This window comes from Cinclus cinclus, chromosome 5 (genome assembly GCF_963662255.1).
Source record: "Cinclus cinclus chromosome 5, bCinCin1.1, whole genome shotgun sequence".
NCBI lineage: Eukaryota > Metazoa > Chordata > Aves > Passeriformes > Cinclidae > Cinclus > Cinclus cinclus.
In genome coordinates, this window is record NC_085050.1 from 11,482,456 (window position 1) to 11,501,635 (window position 19,180).

The window sequence follows — 19,180 nt, forward strand, 5'->3', positions numbered from 1 at the left end:
ATTAAAAAGTTTAGTCTCACTGTCCTCTTCAACATTCAGAACACATCATGATGATTTACAACAGGGATATTAACAAGAACATCTGACATAGTGCATGATATCTGCAGTCTCATTAGTGTGGAGTCATTAAAATGCCATGGGTTACATCTGCACTCCTGTGGTATGCTTACTATTTTACACTAAGTATCTGCAGCTGCTTATTTTAGAAAAGCCAAGCACAGGAGCTGAGATGAAATTTCAATTAGAAAACTGCTTTTGCACAGCCCCCTAAAAACCGTATTTGGCAACAAAAAGATGTTTAACCTTGTTGTTTTAATTGAGCTGTGGAGAGGGACTATCTACCTGAAGAGAATTAATTCTAACACCAGAGTTAATTTTTTTACATACAAACAACATCCTGTGGTACAGGACAGATGGAACAATCTTTTGCTTGAACATACAGATATTGCATCACCACTCTATACTGATCTGCCCAGCTGCCTTTTCTGTGGGGAAAAGAGGAAGTGACTAGAAGAGGCAAGTTTAGCAGTGTCAGGAAAATCTTATTTTTAAATAAAACTTAAGAAACTATTCCATTTCAGTTCTCTAAGCACCACTAACATACATACTGCACATGCGTATACTGCCACTCTTAATGGATCCTTGTGTGCTGTCATCACCAGGCTGAAGTCTCAATCAAATTTTGAAAATGTGGTTCTAAAGATATTAGAACCACACCAGTAACAAGTTAGCAAGTCAAACCTATCTATACTGCATCTGTTAGAGCATTTTCAAGCTTTTGCTTTTAAAATAAATCCAGCATCACCACTGAAGCAGAAAGTTTATTTAGTTCTGTCCAATTCTCTTCCCAAAAAGACAGGTCTGCCACACAACAGCCAGCAATTACTACCCCATAAGGAGCTGAGCCCAGCAGCTCCACAAGCATTCAGCTATTCATTTTTACCACAATTTCAGCTACACTTTGTCCCAAGCAAGGTTAGTCACTTACGTGAAGTCAAGTCACCTCTTCAGAGGTCATTCATTTCTACCATGTCCCTCCTGTTCAGTACGCAAACCTATCCACTAAAGCAGCAGAGACACAGCTGCCATGGTTTCTGTTATTGATTTACTCCAAGTCTTGAAGTAGCTGCAAAGCTCCTTCCTGAAAAGTCTCAAAGTCTTCTCAAGGCAGGCAGACCCAACACTGAGCCCATTCAGATGTCTCTGAAGTTCGGTACCAGCATAGTCAAGGAATTGTTTCTCTGGCCCATGTCACTGAGGGCTCCCACAGGAGCTGTCAGAGGGTGGAGCTGAGCAACGCAGGTGCACACACACACACACACACCTCTGGACTTCCAGGCAACACACAGTACCTTTTTACCAGAATGCCAAAGATATAACAGTTTACTGAAACAAAAGGGTAGAGGAGTTTAGGATTTAGGAGTTTATACAACAAGAACATTTTGGTTATTCAAAAAAATGTGAATTTCAACTTTACTGATGTAATAATTTTGTCATGGTTCCTTAGATGAAGTTCTGCAGTACTTGAACTACTGGCATGCAACTGAGAATCGCAGCTGCAAGCAATAGAAAAATGAGATGGCATATGCTGCTCAGACTAACTGACCTAGCAGAGAGATACATTTTTCAAGTAAATGGGTTCCTTACTCTTAAAAGGACAGTTGGTGTACAGAAACACGTATGAAAATTGTCTAGAAACAGACCCAGCTCATGCAAACTGCTGCAATTTCTTATCTGCATTTAACCAACACTAATTTGCAAATGAAAGTAAGTAAGTTTTAAAAATACACACATCATCTCTTGCTCTCAATATGCATGCTCCAAATTTTAATTAGTCCTTCAATTAAGGTTATTTTCAGAAGACAAAACAAGTGGAATAGTCATGCAAATTAACTCCTGGAAGGACTTACCAGTCTCATGAGCAGAACAGATGCAAAACATGGACAGTGGAGAAAGTTCAAAAGGTTCAGTTTTGTAGAAAAATTTTATCTTGAAAGACAATTTTTCAAATGAGTATCAGACTCACATGTGTTCTTAAGAAGCAAGAAAGAAACAGAGGCAAGTCAAAGTTTATTTCAGCTGCTTCTGAAGGAAGACCCTCAAACTCCCCTGGTAACTCTAAACTACACAAGAAGAGAGCAACAAGGTCTTGAGCTCCTTGGCCTATCCAAGGCCAAGTCCATGTACAGACTTTAGATAAGTAAGCAGATATTAATCATAAGAACCAGGTAAACCCACACTGAGCACATAGGCACTGTAAGAGATGTCTCCACAGACATTATTCCACAACACAACCAGAAAACTACATTTAAACAAGACATTTTAAGTAACATACAGTACCTACTAAGCAAAAAAATTTTTAAGATAAATTTCATTAAGTATTTGCTGCATTGTCAGCAAAAATGTCCAGAAACCTTATCTGGTGTGGTATTAATTAAATTAACACTATTTAGGAAACGTTTCCCACAATACCATTGTTTTCTTCTCATCCTTTTCTATTCTGTAATAATCATAACTTTTGCAATTTACCAATAAACAGAAGAAAGATTCTCACCTCTAGATGTTCCTAATTTGCCCACTTAAATGATTTCCAGAGACTGAGAAAATAAATCCTAAAAACCCAGCAGCATATTCTATCAAAGGAATTTTTGTTGCCTGATTAGTGGAGGAACAAGACTGACATGATGACAGGAGAACTGATGGACTTGAGAAAGCACAGCTGTCAGGAGACCCACCAAAGTCTCCTGAAATGCCCTAAATCTGCATTGTCCAAAGGGAAAAGCCATTAATTGGTATCCTTGACCCAGCAACACTGGTTTCTAGAAATAATTCACTAGAGGCAGTTCTTACATTCCTTCCTCTCAAACCCGGATCATCTCTCAGTCAACCTATACATCAAAACAACCAACAGAGAGAATATCATCAAAAAAGTTCAAGTACTTCAGCCATGGTGAAGAACCTTCATAAACAAGTCAGAAGTAATGCTCCAAGTATGATTCCAAAATTACATACAAAAGCAGGGTTTGAAGATTTTTGTCTCTGGGAGATTGCCAAAGGTCAGACTACAGGAAGAACAATGCTTGGTTTATGGATAAACAAATCAACAGAAATAGAACCAGACAGTCTACAAGTTGACTTACCTATAAAAGAGGTAACTAATCACAGAACTATGTTTTATAAATTCCTACCACATTTTATAAACAAAGGTTTCCAACCACTAACATTCCAGTATGTTCAGTAAGAATTAAAAACAATAACACTTTACAGTGTAACAGATACCTGCAGCTCTAGAAGAAAAAGACTTCCACAGTTTAGGGAAACAGTAATACAATATAAGTTAGCAGTATAGGATACCTGACAGCTTGCAAAAGAGTAACTTGGAAATTTCTCTAGATTTCTGGGAAAAGGAGCAGGATTTAATAAAACTATTTATCAAAATCACCGTATTCTGCATTTATCTTTCTTCTTACAGATTCCCCTCATTTTACAGGGGAACAAAGCAGTGCTGACTGCACTGAAGTATCCAAGACATACAAATATAAAACAGGCAGTAACCCCATGAGCTTAGCTTTAAGACTGGTTGCAGCAAGCCAAGAACTATTTTCCACATGGATAATGCACAGTGCTGGTCTACCATGCAAATACTGAATAATTCTCAGAAACTGGAGTTCCAACAAGTAAGGATTGTCATACAAAATCAACACTCAGGTCCAACTTCAAACTAATATATTAGCATCAACCAGCTCTAATTAATGATTCTTTTCTAACTGGCCAAATTCCCAGTTATCCTCATATTATCAGAGTAATTGAAAATTCCATTCCTAAAATCTGATAGTAGAATTCTTCAATGATTTGAAGTACTATTACCACACAAATAAAAAAAGAATAGAATACATGAAATGTCATCCTAAGCAAAAAGCTGAAACAAAGTAAACTCTAAGATCTTCCAGCAAGAGAGATTAAATATGCACCTGTCTGCATTAAGATCAAAAGGGAAAAAATAACATAAGCTCTGCCTGGCAGCTACAAGACCACAAATGTATCTAATCCTGGACTACAACAAACAGATCAAAAACTGGAGGAAGTCCAGTGGATGGCCACTGTGATGGTGGGGTGCTGAGGCCTACAACATACAAGCAGGGATGCTGCAAAAGGTGTTTTCGTTTAGCCTGGATGACCATCCTCAGAGATGTAATGAGGAAAAAAATACACAAGAGGCAAAGCAGCAAGCTGCTGCAAGGCATGTTTCAAATGGATAAAAGGGGAGGAAAAAAAGAACCACAGTGGCAGAATACAAATCTGAATTCTGCAGTCTAGGGAGGTTAACTCCAAGCTTGGATGTACTCACAACTGAACAAGGTCCCGAGGAACACGGTCCAGTGCAGAAGCCAGCCCTGCACAGCGCTCCGGAGATCCCTCCTGACCTCAGCTGCTCTGAGACTCCAGACTCGCTGCTCACAAAGGGGAGTCCAAGCACCAAGCACATGCCTTGTCCTACCTCCAACTGCTGCCAAGTTCTTGTGTTTATTCTGCCAGTTCCAAGGTATAAATGACCCTAATATTTACTGTAGGGTTTTTTTTCTTTATTATTCTTATGATATGGCTGGAGAACTCTGGAGGCACTTAACAACTAAAAAGAGAGGCTTAACACAAATAAGGAATGGATTCAGAAAATTTATGGTTTCCATATACCATTTCTGTTAATAAAATTCTACGTAAGGATGAAAACTTCAACAGACAATTTCTTGTTTGAGCCATCTTAAATGTGTTTAAAACCAAAGTTAATATTGACTCAAACTCTTCCACAGATTATGTAACACAGAAAGGGATAATGTATAAATCAAAACATCGAGGAGCAAAAATTACATTTATTCCATCTAATTTCACCTTGCTCACTGCATTTTTCAGGAAAGAAAAAGTCAGCCGAACATTAAACAGTACTTTGATCAGATGGAGAGAAAGACAGAGCATCACACAGCAGTAATTATGCTGATACTCTCCATTCCCCATGTCATCTACTTCTCACAGCTCCTTTTAACAAAGGAAAACATCAGGAAAGCTCTTGCAAATTAAATGAAGATACAAAGACCATCTAACCCATCAATTCACTAAACCAGTGAATCATAATGAAAACAGAGCTCAATTTCACTAATCTGAAACAGTTCCTAAAGACTCATGCACATCTGTGAGAAACTTTTGCAGTTTTCACTCCTATTCAAAAGCAAGTGTGTGCAGCACTGTATTGGGTTTGCATGGCAAGATTTTGTTAGAGGGGGGCTACAGGAGTGGCTGCTGCGAAGAGCAATCAGAGGTTTTCCCCATGCCCAACAGAGCCAATGCCAGCTGGCTCCACAACAAACCTCCCACTGACCAAGGCTGAGTCCAATGGAGACAGTGGCAGCTTCCCTGGCATAACAGTTAAGAGGGGAAAAAAATCCGCTGCACAACAGCAGTCAAAAGAGAGGACTGAGACTGTGTGAGAAGAACAGCCCTGCAGACACCAAGGCCAGTGCAGAAGGAGGGGCAGGAGGTGCCCCAAGCGCCAGAGCAGAGATTCCCCTGCAGCCCATGGAGGGCCAGGATGGAGCAGAGATTCCCCTGCAGCCCATGGAGGATCCCACAGCGGTGCAGGTGGACGTGCCTAAAGAAAACTGACCCTGTGAGAACTGCAGCAGGCTCCTGGCAGCACCTGTGGCCCCTTGGAATGAGGAGCCCATGCTGGAGCAGGGTTTGCTGGCAGGACTTGGGACCCCACAAGGGAGGGGAGGGTGGAGGCATACAGAATGATGCAAGCAACATTCAACACCCATCAATGCTACAAATTTCATTCACCAGCCAGTATCAGACCTCTGTAATGCTTCCCACCAGCCACTACAAAAGAAACATACACATTTCACCTGCTTTTAAGTAATAACTAGACCATATTAAGTCCTCATTTACTGCATAGCTTTGTACAGTTACTAAAAAAACTCTAAAATATCACCGTGCAGATTTTCATTTAGCTTCCATAATGAACAAATAAGTTCAACAAGCCTCTTTGTTTAAAGTCTTGTTTGTGTAAAACTGTTTTCAGTTACTCAACAGCAAAACTAAGATTTCAATCTACTAAAGAAACTTCCCTTTATTGTAAAGAGCCACATCTCAAAATTCAGTGAAAAGTTTAAGGCAGAACTAAAAACTGTAATTGTAAAGAGTTACATTATCCCACACAAAAAGGGAAAATAAGGATTGCAATTAATTTAGACAGTTTCAGTTCAACACCTAGTGGAGAACAGGCAAAATGACAAAGTTAAAAACTTCATTCTCTGAACAAGACAGGAATTCTGAAAACTGCATCATACAATTTGCAACCTTTATCAAAAGCAAAGGCTGTTACCTTTGTAGAATTCCAACTTTCCACCTCTGGAAGATTTGCTTTGAGAGAGAATGTTTATTTCAGTAAATTCTGCTGATTTTTTTCTGCTTCACACACAGCCATAATGTAAATACAGGTGGGGAGAGGACTTTTAGTCTGTCAGTTCCAGTAGACAGAGTGGCTTTCAAATAAGAACTATCCAAAATCACACTGTGAAGACTGAAGCACCTTTCAGATGAGCACACCTGAATTCCTCACAGGCTGCTGAAATACTCCTGCCAGCATCCTGTGTTAAAGAGATCCTCCATGCTTATGCTTCTTCCCACACCACTGGAGCACAAGGTTGTTTGCCCTCCTCACTTCCTGGCCCTTTTAGCCACCTGTTAGTGACAACAACTTGCTAAAAATGCACCCAGTAGCAGAGGAGGACAAAACTGCCACTAAATTATTCTCTTCCCTCCAACAGGACAGCGAAACCTGTGGAGTGAGGCAACCCCAGCACATGGGAGCCCAGCCCACAGCAGGGCAGGGAAGCAGCCTGTGCTGGGTGGCCATGCAGGTTCCCTCCATCAGAGGCTGGATTTCTGGAGACCTTCCCATCAGCTTCTGGACAACTCCACCTGCAGCTCAGTTTGGTTTTGTTCATTTGTGGTTAGAATCAGTGAACTTCTATCTGCCCCCACAGTGCATCCAGCTCTTTCTGTTCCTCCTCCTACACACTTCAGTCCTGTTCTCAGCCTGTCTCCTCCTGAACAACCTCTAAGAGACTTCACTGAACAGAAACTTGCATGGAAGCAGAGGCAACATCATAACTAATATATCAGATTAGTCAATTGCAATCATTTTCATAATTTTTCTTCCCTCTTGCGGTCAGTGAATTCCCATTTTTGGAGACATCAAAGTGGGAAATCAACACTACAATGCTCCTTGTCATTCTATCTTCCTTTTAACACCAAAATTAGAGAAGTACAATAAGCTGTCCTCTCACTAAAAACAACAAGCAGCATTATGAAAGGGTCCTACTCATTAACACCAATGACTGACTTTTGCCATCAATGAACCCAATTCGTAAATTCAGAACTCCAAATTATGTGTGACCAGTAATCTCAAAACATGGGTGTACATATCTGATATAAACATATTAAATGCACATGATTTCAGACTTAACACTAATAGCAGCAGCTATTATTTTGAAATTCAAGATATTTCTCCTATCAGATTGTATACAAGTAAGGTCACACATACGTGCTTCTCTGTATGGTAGAGGATGCCAACCTTGCTCCAGAAGCTTTCTTTCAGAAATGCAGAGACTCTTTGCAAATAGTAAAATATAGTGTTCTTCTGAAAGCCATTCACTTCATGTGCAGTCCCTACACTCCTTAGAGGCTTCCTGAGATCCAAATACTTAGAACACTCAGATCTAAAACTTCTAGGAGTAGCCTGAAAAGAAAGAAGATCCAGATTCTTGAGAAAACAGGCAATATCCATGGTAGTGGACTAGGTAAAGACTTACGCCACTTGTAATCCATTAAAGCGAAACAAACTGCATGGCTTATTATTTAACTGTACACAGTCCTAACCCCTTTATGATCACTCTCCATGTAAGCACAAAAACCTTCATTCTCTGTCTCCAAAGTGGTAATTGAAAGTAATAAATGAAAAGGGAAACTTCTGCAGTAAGATCACTACAGTCCTAATTCAGCAAAACTGTTTTAAGATCCACACATTTAAAAAGTTTCAGCAGCACTGTACAGAAGTAAAGTCCAAAGGTAAAACTCACTAAGCCACACTACTCTGGGTCAATAAGGCAAATAAGCAGACAAGCCACCGACTCTATTTGCTCACACTAGTTTTCAAACCAAGTTCCTGCATATATTCAAATGAAGGAAATTAATTCCAACTCATGCTTACATGAAAAGCCTCTGGGCTTTTAAAGCTGATACAAGTGACACTTGAAAACAACCAATATGTCAGGTGTTTTTGTCAACAGTCAGCATTACAGCTGCTTTCAGAAGCAGTAATTCATTTACACATGCCAACCTGGAGCCTAATGAGAGCACTGTACCTGTGGTGCCTTAAGCTCTTCCAAGAGAAAAGCTGTGTGTCAGCAAGAAAGCAGCCTCTTTCTCACTTTGGATCTTCCTGCCCACACCCAAAGATGCATCCAGCAGCCAGAGGAAACAACCAGACCTTATGGATACTCAAATTGCTGAGGACACAAACTGAGCCAGAGAAGCAGTCCAGAAAACTTTCTTCACCACAGCGCTCAAGGAGGCAGGTCAGGAGCACTCCATTCCCAAATGATCTTGAAGGTGCCAGGCCTGAAGGAAATGAGCCAACAGGGTTCCCTTTTTCTCTGATGTCCTCTACAACTCATTTTGTAAATGCAGTCTCAAACCAAAACTTCATAACACACCACAGAACATGCAACCTTGTGCACAGAGCACATGCACACACTCTCAAAAGAAAAAATAAGTGTACAGTGCCAAAAAATATATTCTAAAGCAAATACTTCTCTAAGCATTTTCTTGATACTGCAAAAGACTTACCCCTAATTGATATGTAAGTAGCTTAAGCACATGTGACCAAGGATTGGAGGCATCTAATTACTGTCAGTATTATCTCTACAAGCAGCCACAAATCATAACTGACATGTCAAGGCCAAGTTTAGTCTGATAAGATCAGAGAAACTAACACATCCTCCAAGGCCAGATGGGGTTCAAATCAAGCATAGGTGCCATTTCAAGAAGCAAGGTTTCTCCCTTTCAACAAATATCAAAAACCTGTGCAAAAAATTAAGCTGACTCATCTTTGCTCTCAGTGGTTCAAACCTGTATCCTATTACCCAGAGAAGCCCTCAAAGAGCTAAACCTGCAGATTAGAGCTGAGACTCCACACTGTAGCCTTACCTTATGACCATCAGGCTGCTAGAAGGCTGTGTACAAAGCACTCAGGTCTCATCATTCCATGTTGCATACATGTGTTCCAGCCATTGATCAAAGCTAAGGCAATTTGACTTTCTCCTGCCATGGCTCACCCTTGGTTCTCTGAAGTGAAGTTTATGCACTCAACCTGCAAGACTGAATCACAGCTTTCAGTCCAGAGTGCAGTGCTAAGAACAAACTCCTTTCTGGGACTTTGTTTATACTCACCACTGCAGCACTTGTAACAAATTGCTTTAGGAAGCTCCCTCTCAGCAAGTTGGTCTTTAACAATACTATCCAAAATGCCTTCTCTTCATCTCACACTGCATACAACCCCTGTACAGCGCACAGGGTAAGCTGCGTAGGAAAACCTCTAGAAAGCAGCTACTTTCAAACAAAACACTGCAAGGCCCAAGTTAATTTACTTCAGTACTGGTTCAAGTTCTGGAAATCCAAGGAGCTCACAGGACCTCCAGGGAACAGGAGTTTTCAAACCCATGGATAGCAGATTACAAATACCAACAAAAACTAGCAACGGCATGTTTTGAACCTTAACAATGCTGACAGCATAAATACAAATAGTACTCCTGTGGCACAGAACAACTTCTGAGGCTCCCTGCTTTTTCAATACCTGTGAAACACCACCAGGTCTCATGACACGAGACAGATGCATAAAATGCAGGCATGTGGTGTGCAAGCAGAGAAAAACTGGGCAACTCTTGTTTCCAAAACAGAGCAGGAAGCAGATGCCAAAGAGAAGTATATTCAAGGTTAGGTTACAGACTGATCACCTAGTTTGAACTTAATCCTCATATTCTTACAATGACATCACCCAGTGACCAAGATTATCTGTTCCCCGTTTAAAAGGCAGTACTGACAGCCTTTGTTTCCTGGCATTCAATGTACTTGCAAAGATTCAGGTTAAAAAGCTCAGTCTAGTGAGCCCTACAGTTTCTGCAACACTGGTAAAACTACCACAGACTATGCTAGAAAATAATTTGGACAGATGGCTTTGCTTTGTTGGATGGCAAAAGCTGAGAGGTGGTTAAACATCCTACTCTGAGTGAGGTCTAAATGGGTCTGTTCCACTGTGCTCCCTTCCAGGCTGAAGGACAGCATTTGAGTTCACTGTCATGCTACCAGAATGGGTAACAAAAGTTTATGCTTTGAATTGCTGAGAACCTCCTGCTTCAGAATTAAGTCTGGTTCTATGGCAACAAACAGACAAGGGTCCACAAAAACATCAGCATCTCAAACGTGACTGATGACTGGAGTTCTGCTGCACAGTACTTTAACCTAAGAATAAAAATCAACGAAGGCTTCAACCAGCTTATTAGGTCTAAAAAAATTGATTGTCTTAAGCTTTGCAAACAAGGCATCCTTTCAAAGAATGATTTTTGCCAATTCTTTATGTATTTCATTAGTCTACTTGTCTCATGCAAAAAAACCCTACATAATTGCATGAGGAAAAAGATATTAGCTGAAGCCATGTGCAAAACAGGTTATTCACAGTCAACTGCCCTTGGTGTCTAAAATTTCTTTCTAGAACAATTTATCTAAAATATATCAAGCTTCAGATGATAAAACTTAAAAGACATTATGAATGTCTTACATAACTTAAAGAAAAAGAACCTACCAGCCAACAGTTCAACCCCCCAAAAGTAGATCAGCCCTCTTCCTCATTCCCCCCATCCTTGGGGTATCTGCATTTAGAACCTTACTATTTATACAAAGGCCACATTTAGAAACTGCTTGGGGTAGCCAATGCTAACATTTGAACAAGTGGGTGACACAATATCAGATGTTTTCATTTCATATGAAAATTAAGGGAAAGGATTTAAAACAGTAACGGAGGTTTGGAAAGATCAGAGCAGTCACACCAAGTGTTTGTAAAGTATTTGTACTTTAAGCTTCATACCCTTACAATGATCAATAAAATATTCCACCACTACCAAACTACTACTTATGAGTCCTCAGATGTCAAAGTTCTTTAATACGGGTATGGATCCTACTTATATTTATCTAGTTATGTGACACAAGATTAAAGACCTTGGCCAAAATCACAAATTATATCACTGGAGAAACCACTGTTCAGAAGAAAAAATACCTTGTTCAGAAATCCTTTTACTGTAATATAGAAGGAATCTTACAAGATTTAAGATGCTTCCATACACCATAAATATAAAATAGAGTAGGATGGAGAGCCTTAAACCCCAGCAGTATTTACCCATTTACTCATAAAAGAAAAAATATATTAACACTGATCTAAATGAAAACACCAGCCTATTATATCTTTCAATGTACAGCATCAAACAAGACCTTTCTCCTGAAATCTTACATAATCCATCAAAATATCTTTTATGGAAACATTACCTGGCAAAGAAGTTTGTAAAAGGTCCCAGTATTTTCCGTTTACTGTCCACGTCTGTCTCGTGACAATACTGCTGCTGGTTCTGGTCATTGCTGTCTCTAGAGGAATTCAGGGTAACATCCGAAAAGTGCACCTCGTCAGTCTCGAGATTCACAATTGCACTTGAACTGCTTGTGACCACAAAGTCCAAAATGTCTTCGTTGCTAACTGATAAAGTTGTTGACAGTTCTGTGCTAAGACTAGACACACTACAAACAGAGATATCATCACTCCGATTTAGAGTTTTTGAGGTTGGACTATAAAGTTTGACTGTGTCATACCCAGTTCTTGGGAAAGTGGAGGATTTTCGCACGGCATGGTCATGCTCAGCAGTCAGCGAATGCGGAGGCACATACGGCGGCAGTGTACACGTGCTCTGAAAAGCCCTGTCAGGCACAATTTCAGGTTCTGATTGCTTTCTCTTCACATTCAACACACTGCAGTGAACAGGCTCTGGATTTCCTATTTCTAGAGTTGGAATACCAGAATCCACTGATTTAAGGCTATGACAATCTTCTAAAGCACTGGACAGCAGGCCAGGTCCATACTCCGGCAATGAGATCTCTCTTGGGGTCCCAGAGTTCAGATTTTGAAGGCCCTGGAAACTGCTGCCCACTCTTGCATCCAGAATTCCCATGAAGGTCAAACCATTTAAAGAGTTGGATAAATTTGCATCGGTCGTCTTGGCCCAGCTGGTAACTGGTTAAAAAGAAAGAAAATATTATGAGTTTGCAGGAAGACTGTGGTTTGTTCTTGACTGTTTGCTTAGTAGGGTTGGTTTTTTTTCCCATGGTTGTTTCTTGGTTTGTTTTTGTAATGCACTCTGTCCTGTCCTAATTTAGGTTTTTTATTAAAAGTTACTTGGCTTCTCTTGCACATGACTACTATCCCTTCATCCACCACAAACAACCAAGACAATGGTAATCTAAATTAGGCTTCTAGAAAATGCCAAGCATGAAAAGCTTTTCATAAGCAGTTTGTGTGCCCATGTTCACTTCTAACATATCTCCTGAGAGTGAAATTACATATTATAAAACCTGCAGTATTTTAACATTCCCTGCTGATATTGAGGCAAATATATGAAATTTCATTTTATACAGCCATAAATTCACATTTGCTGATGTCAGATGGCTACAAAATTTGTTCTGATACACTTAGACCAGATTCAGAAGTGTTCATTTAAACCAAGTTTCTCAGCATTCTTCTGGAAACCATAAACTGATAATAAATTTGTCACAGAAGAAAATGCATAATGTATCATTGTTGCATTAAGCAAGAGATGCAAAATCTGAACAGCTATAAAGCTATCCATACAGTCAATGTTTTGACAATACACACAATGCACTTCATCAGTGCACATCCAGTAACAATGAAGTTTGCAAACACATTGCATTTACAGCACTCAGGGACTGTGATCCTTCTTCTTTGCAATATCCACCCATGCTGTCTCCCCAGGGGCTGTCAGAATGTCAGTTAATCCAGTCAGTGCCCCACTTCCAGTCTGAGCGACCTGCAAAGCAAGGGCTGTCAAATAGGAGCTACAGGTTGGATGCACCAAACCCAACAGCAACTTTCATACACCTGGAAAACCACGAGGAATACTGCCCTGGTTTCCAGAACTGCTGCTGACCCTTTAAACGCTATATGATCATTAATCTGACATCACACAAATCTTCTCTTTCCATATGAGTAATTAAACTGTCTACAGCTCTTCTGAAGTTTGTAATACAGTTATTCTGCAGCAGTTGGCAGAACAAATATGTGCAAATTGCTTCAATTTCTTCTCTCTGAAACACTCTGGGATAAGTGCGAACGAGTGAAGAACACTCCTTCCATCTTGCAAACAGACTGCTTTCTAGACAGATTTTTCTTCAGTTTCTGAAGCCTGGTCTCCTACTTCTGGTCTCCTAGTCTCTATCCAAGTCTCTCTCACTTAAAGGTTCCAGTTGTTCTAGAGGGTCCTCCCCACATCGTATTTTTAAAAAACAGATACACACATACCCCAAAAGAAAACCCAAACTTCTCAATTTCAAACATCAGCGAAAACTGCTATCTTCCAACAGTTCTAAACCCCTGGCTAATGTCACCTGAGCCCTGCCAAACATCAGGGCTTGACACACAGTCCATTCTTAGATCTGAGGACATCAATACAGTTTGGCATTGTGATACCAACAGGCAGTGAATGAGAAAAAAACTCATTTCAAACATATCTCACTGGTCCAAACAGAACTTTTTTTTCCCCACAAATTTTCAGTCATGTGGAAAGTTCAGGAATCCATCTGCACTTTGTATGCTACACTAAATTTTTAACTTACTACCCAAATGGCATTCACTAGCAGTCACGAAACTCCAGTTCAATCCACTCCTAAGCACAGACAAAAGTCAAGGAAAAACAACCCTGGCTATTTAATTTTTTAGACTTCTTCAGAACTTTTTAAACAGCCAACTATATGCTACCCATCCAAATCAATCAATGCACCAGTTGCTTAATCCTCTACCTAAGCAAGGTTTCAAGTGTATTGTTTTGACTAAAAAGCTTCTGAAGATGTGTGAACTCTTTTCTTAGAGAGTTGCTATAGCAACTTTTTTTTTTCATATTACCATGGTTTGAAAAGTTTATATCCCCTGCAATTAAACTGATGTCTTGCAATAGCTGGCACACCAAGTGTGTAAATTATGAATTCTCTACTCACTAAATTAAAATTACAAGGGCCAGCAAAAAAATAAAGAGTAATCCTTGAACACAGGCAAGATTATACTGAAGAAGTCAACAGTGATAGCTCAAGCATACAAATAAGACATAACATGAACATTAGACATAATTACTGTTGTATATACTGGAATCTCCTGTTCTCAGACCTTCTTTACTTGACTTTGCTTGTTTTTCTAACATAAGTCTGACAGCTTTCTTCTCCCTGTGTTCACCTTTATTCCTTCATATACATTACACTGCTCTTCAAATCCACAGCTCACCCAGCCCCAATGTTACTCTAAAGCACATACACATACACACTTCAGAACAGCGTAACCAAGGAGTTTGACTGACAAGAATTCAAACTTATAAATGCACCTAGAAAGTGCAGTCCAGAAAACAAACACAGAAATGTAGTATGCCAGGAACAGCTTTGATGATGTTTGGGTAAACAGTGCAAGCAAGTTCCCATAATGAATTCCTCCCATGACTGCCTTTACTTCTGCTCAATGATTTTCCCAAGTAGCAGCCAGCCCCTAGCTTAATTGCACTGCTCTTCTCAACCAAGCTTACGAATGGTAAGCATTCAAGTGACCTTGGCAGAGGCATTAACTACAGCAGCTCAAGAGGCCAAATACTGTAAACAAAAGACTTTTTTTAAGAAGGGAAAATAAAATTCCACGCCAGGTACTGAAGCTATTTCAACTTGACTTGGTATTTTCTCAAACAAAAAAATTAACAGGAAGAGATCCTTTAAATGGGCAACCAGGAAATGCAGAAGTATACAACACTACAGCTTGCTGGAACAAATTATGCAACAGCAAGCTACAAAGGCTTTACACAGTTCAGCGAAACTGTGGGAGGCTTTGAAGTGTACGCATCAAGGGCTTAAAGTGAAAACATGAGGTGCAATCAGCTGTCAAGAACGCACACGAGAACCCCTTGATTCATTTTGAGTTAAGTTGCTGTAGGATTGTTTTTTAAGAATGGAGTGATATTTATACTCTGTTTTAGCTGCCTCCCTGGTAAGTACAAAATCTGACAATTGATGTCAAACATTCTGTCATTTCTCCAATGGTAACTTCTTTCCATAAAGATGTTGAAGCATTATCTTCTGAGTACAATAAACTATTGAGAAATAGTATGCAATTTTGTCTGCACAGGATTGATAACCCCCATTGTTTATTTAAATATATTACAATCTAAATAAAATCAGCATTTGTAAAGTCTTACCATCCTATATCTTATAGAGAATATGATCTTTAAGAGGGAGTATCCCACAAGAAATAACAAGGAAAAGGGAGTTACGAAAATACAGCCAAGGTCACAAGTGGAGATGAGAAAGCAGGTAGATGTTATTTAGTCATTAACACTTCCAACTTAAGTGCAAAGGAGCACCTGATAAAGACAGTTTTGTAGCCAGGCTCAAAATTAACACCAGGACATAACTACTCACAGAAAGGGCAGCTACCCTGCACAACTCTGTCACAGAACACTGTGAATGCCAGAAATTTACATCTAAGTTTGGGAATAAAAAAATCACTGAGGTTCCTAAACAAAAAGAAAGGCTCTAAACCACAAGTATCAGAACTTCATGAAAACACCAACATACATTAGTTCTGCTTTTAGACCCTCTCCTGGGCAAATTTTTTTCTGACAGGTGGAGTTTTGATCTGTCTCAGCAGGGCTGTCCATACAGCCTCACATTCCCCAAATTCTGATCACAGCATGCAAGAAGGCATGTTCTGACAATAACCAGAGGCTTTAAAATAGATTTTGGCTTCGCATATCACTCAAGCATACAGAAGGAACAAGTCGAATTTGATTTTAATTTCTAAGATCTACAAAGAAATGTCTTTTAAACCCAGCTTAATACAAAAGTTAAAGATAACAGCAATGCCAAACCATTAGAGTAAAACAAAACCAGAAAGATGCCAACTCAAGGCCCATTATTCCAAGTTCGGTGGGAGTTATGATGCAATTCAGACAAGCAAGGAGAGTAAGACAACAATTTGCAAAACAGGCTTTATATTTTCTTGCCTAGCAGGAATGAAAGAGGAATGCATATACAGCTTAGTTCTCGAACAGTTAACATCACACATTATCTCTTCAACACTTCTGCCAGCATTTTTTCTTAAGTTTTTAAGAACAAAGAATTTCTTTAATTACAAAGTTGCAACTTTTTTTTTCTTCCTAATATTTTTTTTTTTTTAAATTACCGGTTTATATTCTCCATGCAGTTAACAATATTTTTGTAGCATGTACCAAGAAACACATTGTTGTTACCAAGGGCAGGTTTGGGTGACCTTGGTGCACAAGACCATCAAACTCAGTTTTGTTTATTAAAGATTTCTTAGTTCTGTTTATTTATGTGCATGTTCTAACAGCCACAACATTGCCAGCAGTGAAGAACTCCTAAAGCTACAAAAAGTCTGCCTTTAAACTAAACCATGGGATACAGAAATTAAGGCCACCTACGTAAGTACTGCTGAAACTTTACCAGCAAAAAGACAATAAAATAGTGGAGATTTTTTTTTTTAGTTGAGATGACCTTTGAGAAGCGTGAGCTTTACAAATCTGGTTTCTGAGCGGACTGCTCAGAGAATAATTTTAAGTAAGCCATTCACCGTTTTTCAACTGTTTTTGCTCCGTCAGGCCGGCAATACAAACAAGTTTACAGTGCTCTGTTAAAGCCTCTGCTCCAGAAGCGCTTTACAGGGCTTTTACCCTCCCCACACCATAATTACTGAAAACTCTGTAAACCACGTTAAATTAGCAGCAACATCAGGAGAACCTCAGCTACTGTGAGATGTAATTTTGTTTGGTCTTTGGGAATCACCTATGAGACTTCGACTGGAGGAGAGGCAGCGAGATCAAAGTTTCTTCCTTCTCACGGGCTGAACCCGATTCGCTCCGCGAAGGTTTCCGAGCTAGCGGCCTTCGCTTACAAAACAACCCAAAGAAACTGAAACAACAACAACGGAAAAAAAAAAAAAAAAAAAAAAAAACCGACGACAACAACAACTAAAAAAGAAACCTTGAGAAAGCAGCGCTCGCTCTTCTCTGCGGTCTTAAACCACCTCGGTAAACATTCCCGAGGCTCAGCCCACCTGCTCCTCTTAACTTTTTAGAGTGGTCGCAGCCAGACAAGTCAGTAGCCGCAGCCAGCGCGGCCCCCTCCGTGCTGAGGCGGCTCCTGCCTGCCCCGCTCGGGCCCGGGCTCTGCCCCTCACACCAACAGGTACCACTAACACCCCCAGCAGCCCAGACACCTCACCGGGACAGCGCTGCCCTCCGTCACTCTCGTCACGCTGGGCCATGCCGGACCCGCCCCACAGCCGCTGCTGCGGGACTAGGAGGCGGCCGGCGGCTGGTCCATGTCGCTGCTCTCCCGTCCCCGCGGAGCAGCGCCGGGTTCAGCGCGGCTGAGGCGGAGCAGCCACCCCTCGCTGGGCACCCCCTCGGCGTGACGCGGGGCCTCCCATGGAGCCGGCGGCGCACACCTGGCTGCGGGACAGGTACCGGGTTCCTCCGGCAATGCTCCGGCCCCCGCAGCTCGGACTCCTCCCGCCCAGCCACCGCCGCTCCCCCTGCGCGGCGCGCCGGGGAAAGCACCGCCCGCCGGGGAAGGGAACGCCTGCGCGGAGGGGGGCGAGGGGCGGCAGCTGCCGGGCGCCATTTTGAATCGCCTCAGCGCCCGCGGAAGGGCGGCGGGGAGGGACGTGGTGACCGCTTGGCCCAGCAGCGGGGACGCTCCGGGAGTTGGGCTGTGGCTGAGGGCGCTGGTTCCGTGGAGCCCCTGGAACGGAGGGAAGCGGGGCTGTGGCTGGGGGCGCTGGTTCCGAGGGTGCCCCGCGCTCGGCGCTCTTCGGCTGCCGGGCCCTGCCGCCCGTCCCGCGTTGCTGCCGGCGGGCGGCCCTGGCGGTCCCGCGGGGAGCAGCTGGGCGGGCGCGCTGCACCCAGGTTGCCGCCTGCGTTTAGGAGGAAGATAAAGTTTAGTGGAATGTGGGCTATGGAACGCGTGGAGGCGACATGTGCAGGTGTCTCCTTAGCTCTTTGGAACTTTGGCATTACGTTCTGTAATGCCGAAAGTGCGGGCTCTAGGGTGGTAATTGCGAATTTTGTGTGTTCTTTCTTTCCGTTCTCTTCACCTTCCGTCACAAAGTGCAACTTTTTGCTGTTCACGTGGTGGAGCTGTGCACAGCCTGCTCTACCCCCATACTGACATTCCGAGCATTCACCACCTCACAGGGGCAGAGCTGTCGTATATCCTTATCATCGGTGAAACTCGGCACTGGTTTGGTTTTTTTGTTTGTTTGACTGTTTGTTTTTCTGCAAAGGTCATATGTTTTGCACCTAGAGTCGGTGATCATGCCTCTAGAACCGTGGTGAGATAAAGCTGTTCCCCATCTGAACCGAGGATACAAGCACTCTGGTCACCTCACACCTCATGTCTTCACTGAAGCTGGAAGAGTGAGGGCAGAAAACGCAGAAATACCTGAACTTGTGTTGGTGTAACTGGTTTACTATTACGCCGTGCAAACACACGATTATTCAAGCTTTGATACGGGCAAGTCACACTTGAATGAATCGTGAGAGGCTGAGGTAAACCTGTACCTTGCCACTATGACCTCGTTGATACCAATTCCATACTATAAAGATAAGAATAAAATCATTACTAAACTGCTCTGAAAATTTATCATCAATCAAAAATTATACCTCTGCAGATTGTTTCTGTGACTGGATCAGTCTTTAGCCTGCTATGTTGCCAAGATGGGTATCAACACAAAATGATTTCA

General features: G+C 41.5%; 1 protein-coding gene across 2 annotated transcripts in view; it reads right to left on the reverse strand.

The window, feature by feature from the left end:
* Positions 1 to 17,807, reverse strand: part of TBC1D14 (TBC1 domain family member 14) — a 64,295-nt gene extending 46,488 nt beyond the window's left edge. The window contains exons 1-3 of one of the 2 annotated variants that reach the window (XM_062492665.1): positions 17,659 to 17,807; positions 17,492 to 17,494; positions 11,653 to 12,388 (exon numbers count right to left, since the gene is read on the reverse strand). In XM_062492665.1, the coding sequence (XP_062348649.1) occupies positions 11,653 to 12,388; positions 17,492 to 17,494; positions 17,659 to 17,701 (782 nt within the window). In that variant the 5' untranslated portion in view covers positions 17,702 to 17,807. The remainder of the gene's footprint in view (positions 1 to 11,652; positions 12,389 to 17,491; positions 17,495 to 17,658) is intronic. The other variant, XM_062492664.1, reaches the window with a different exon arrangement.
* Between the last annotated feature and the right edge of the window lie 1,373 nt (positions 17,808 to 19,180).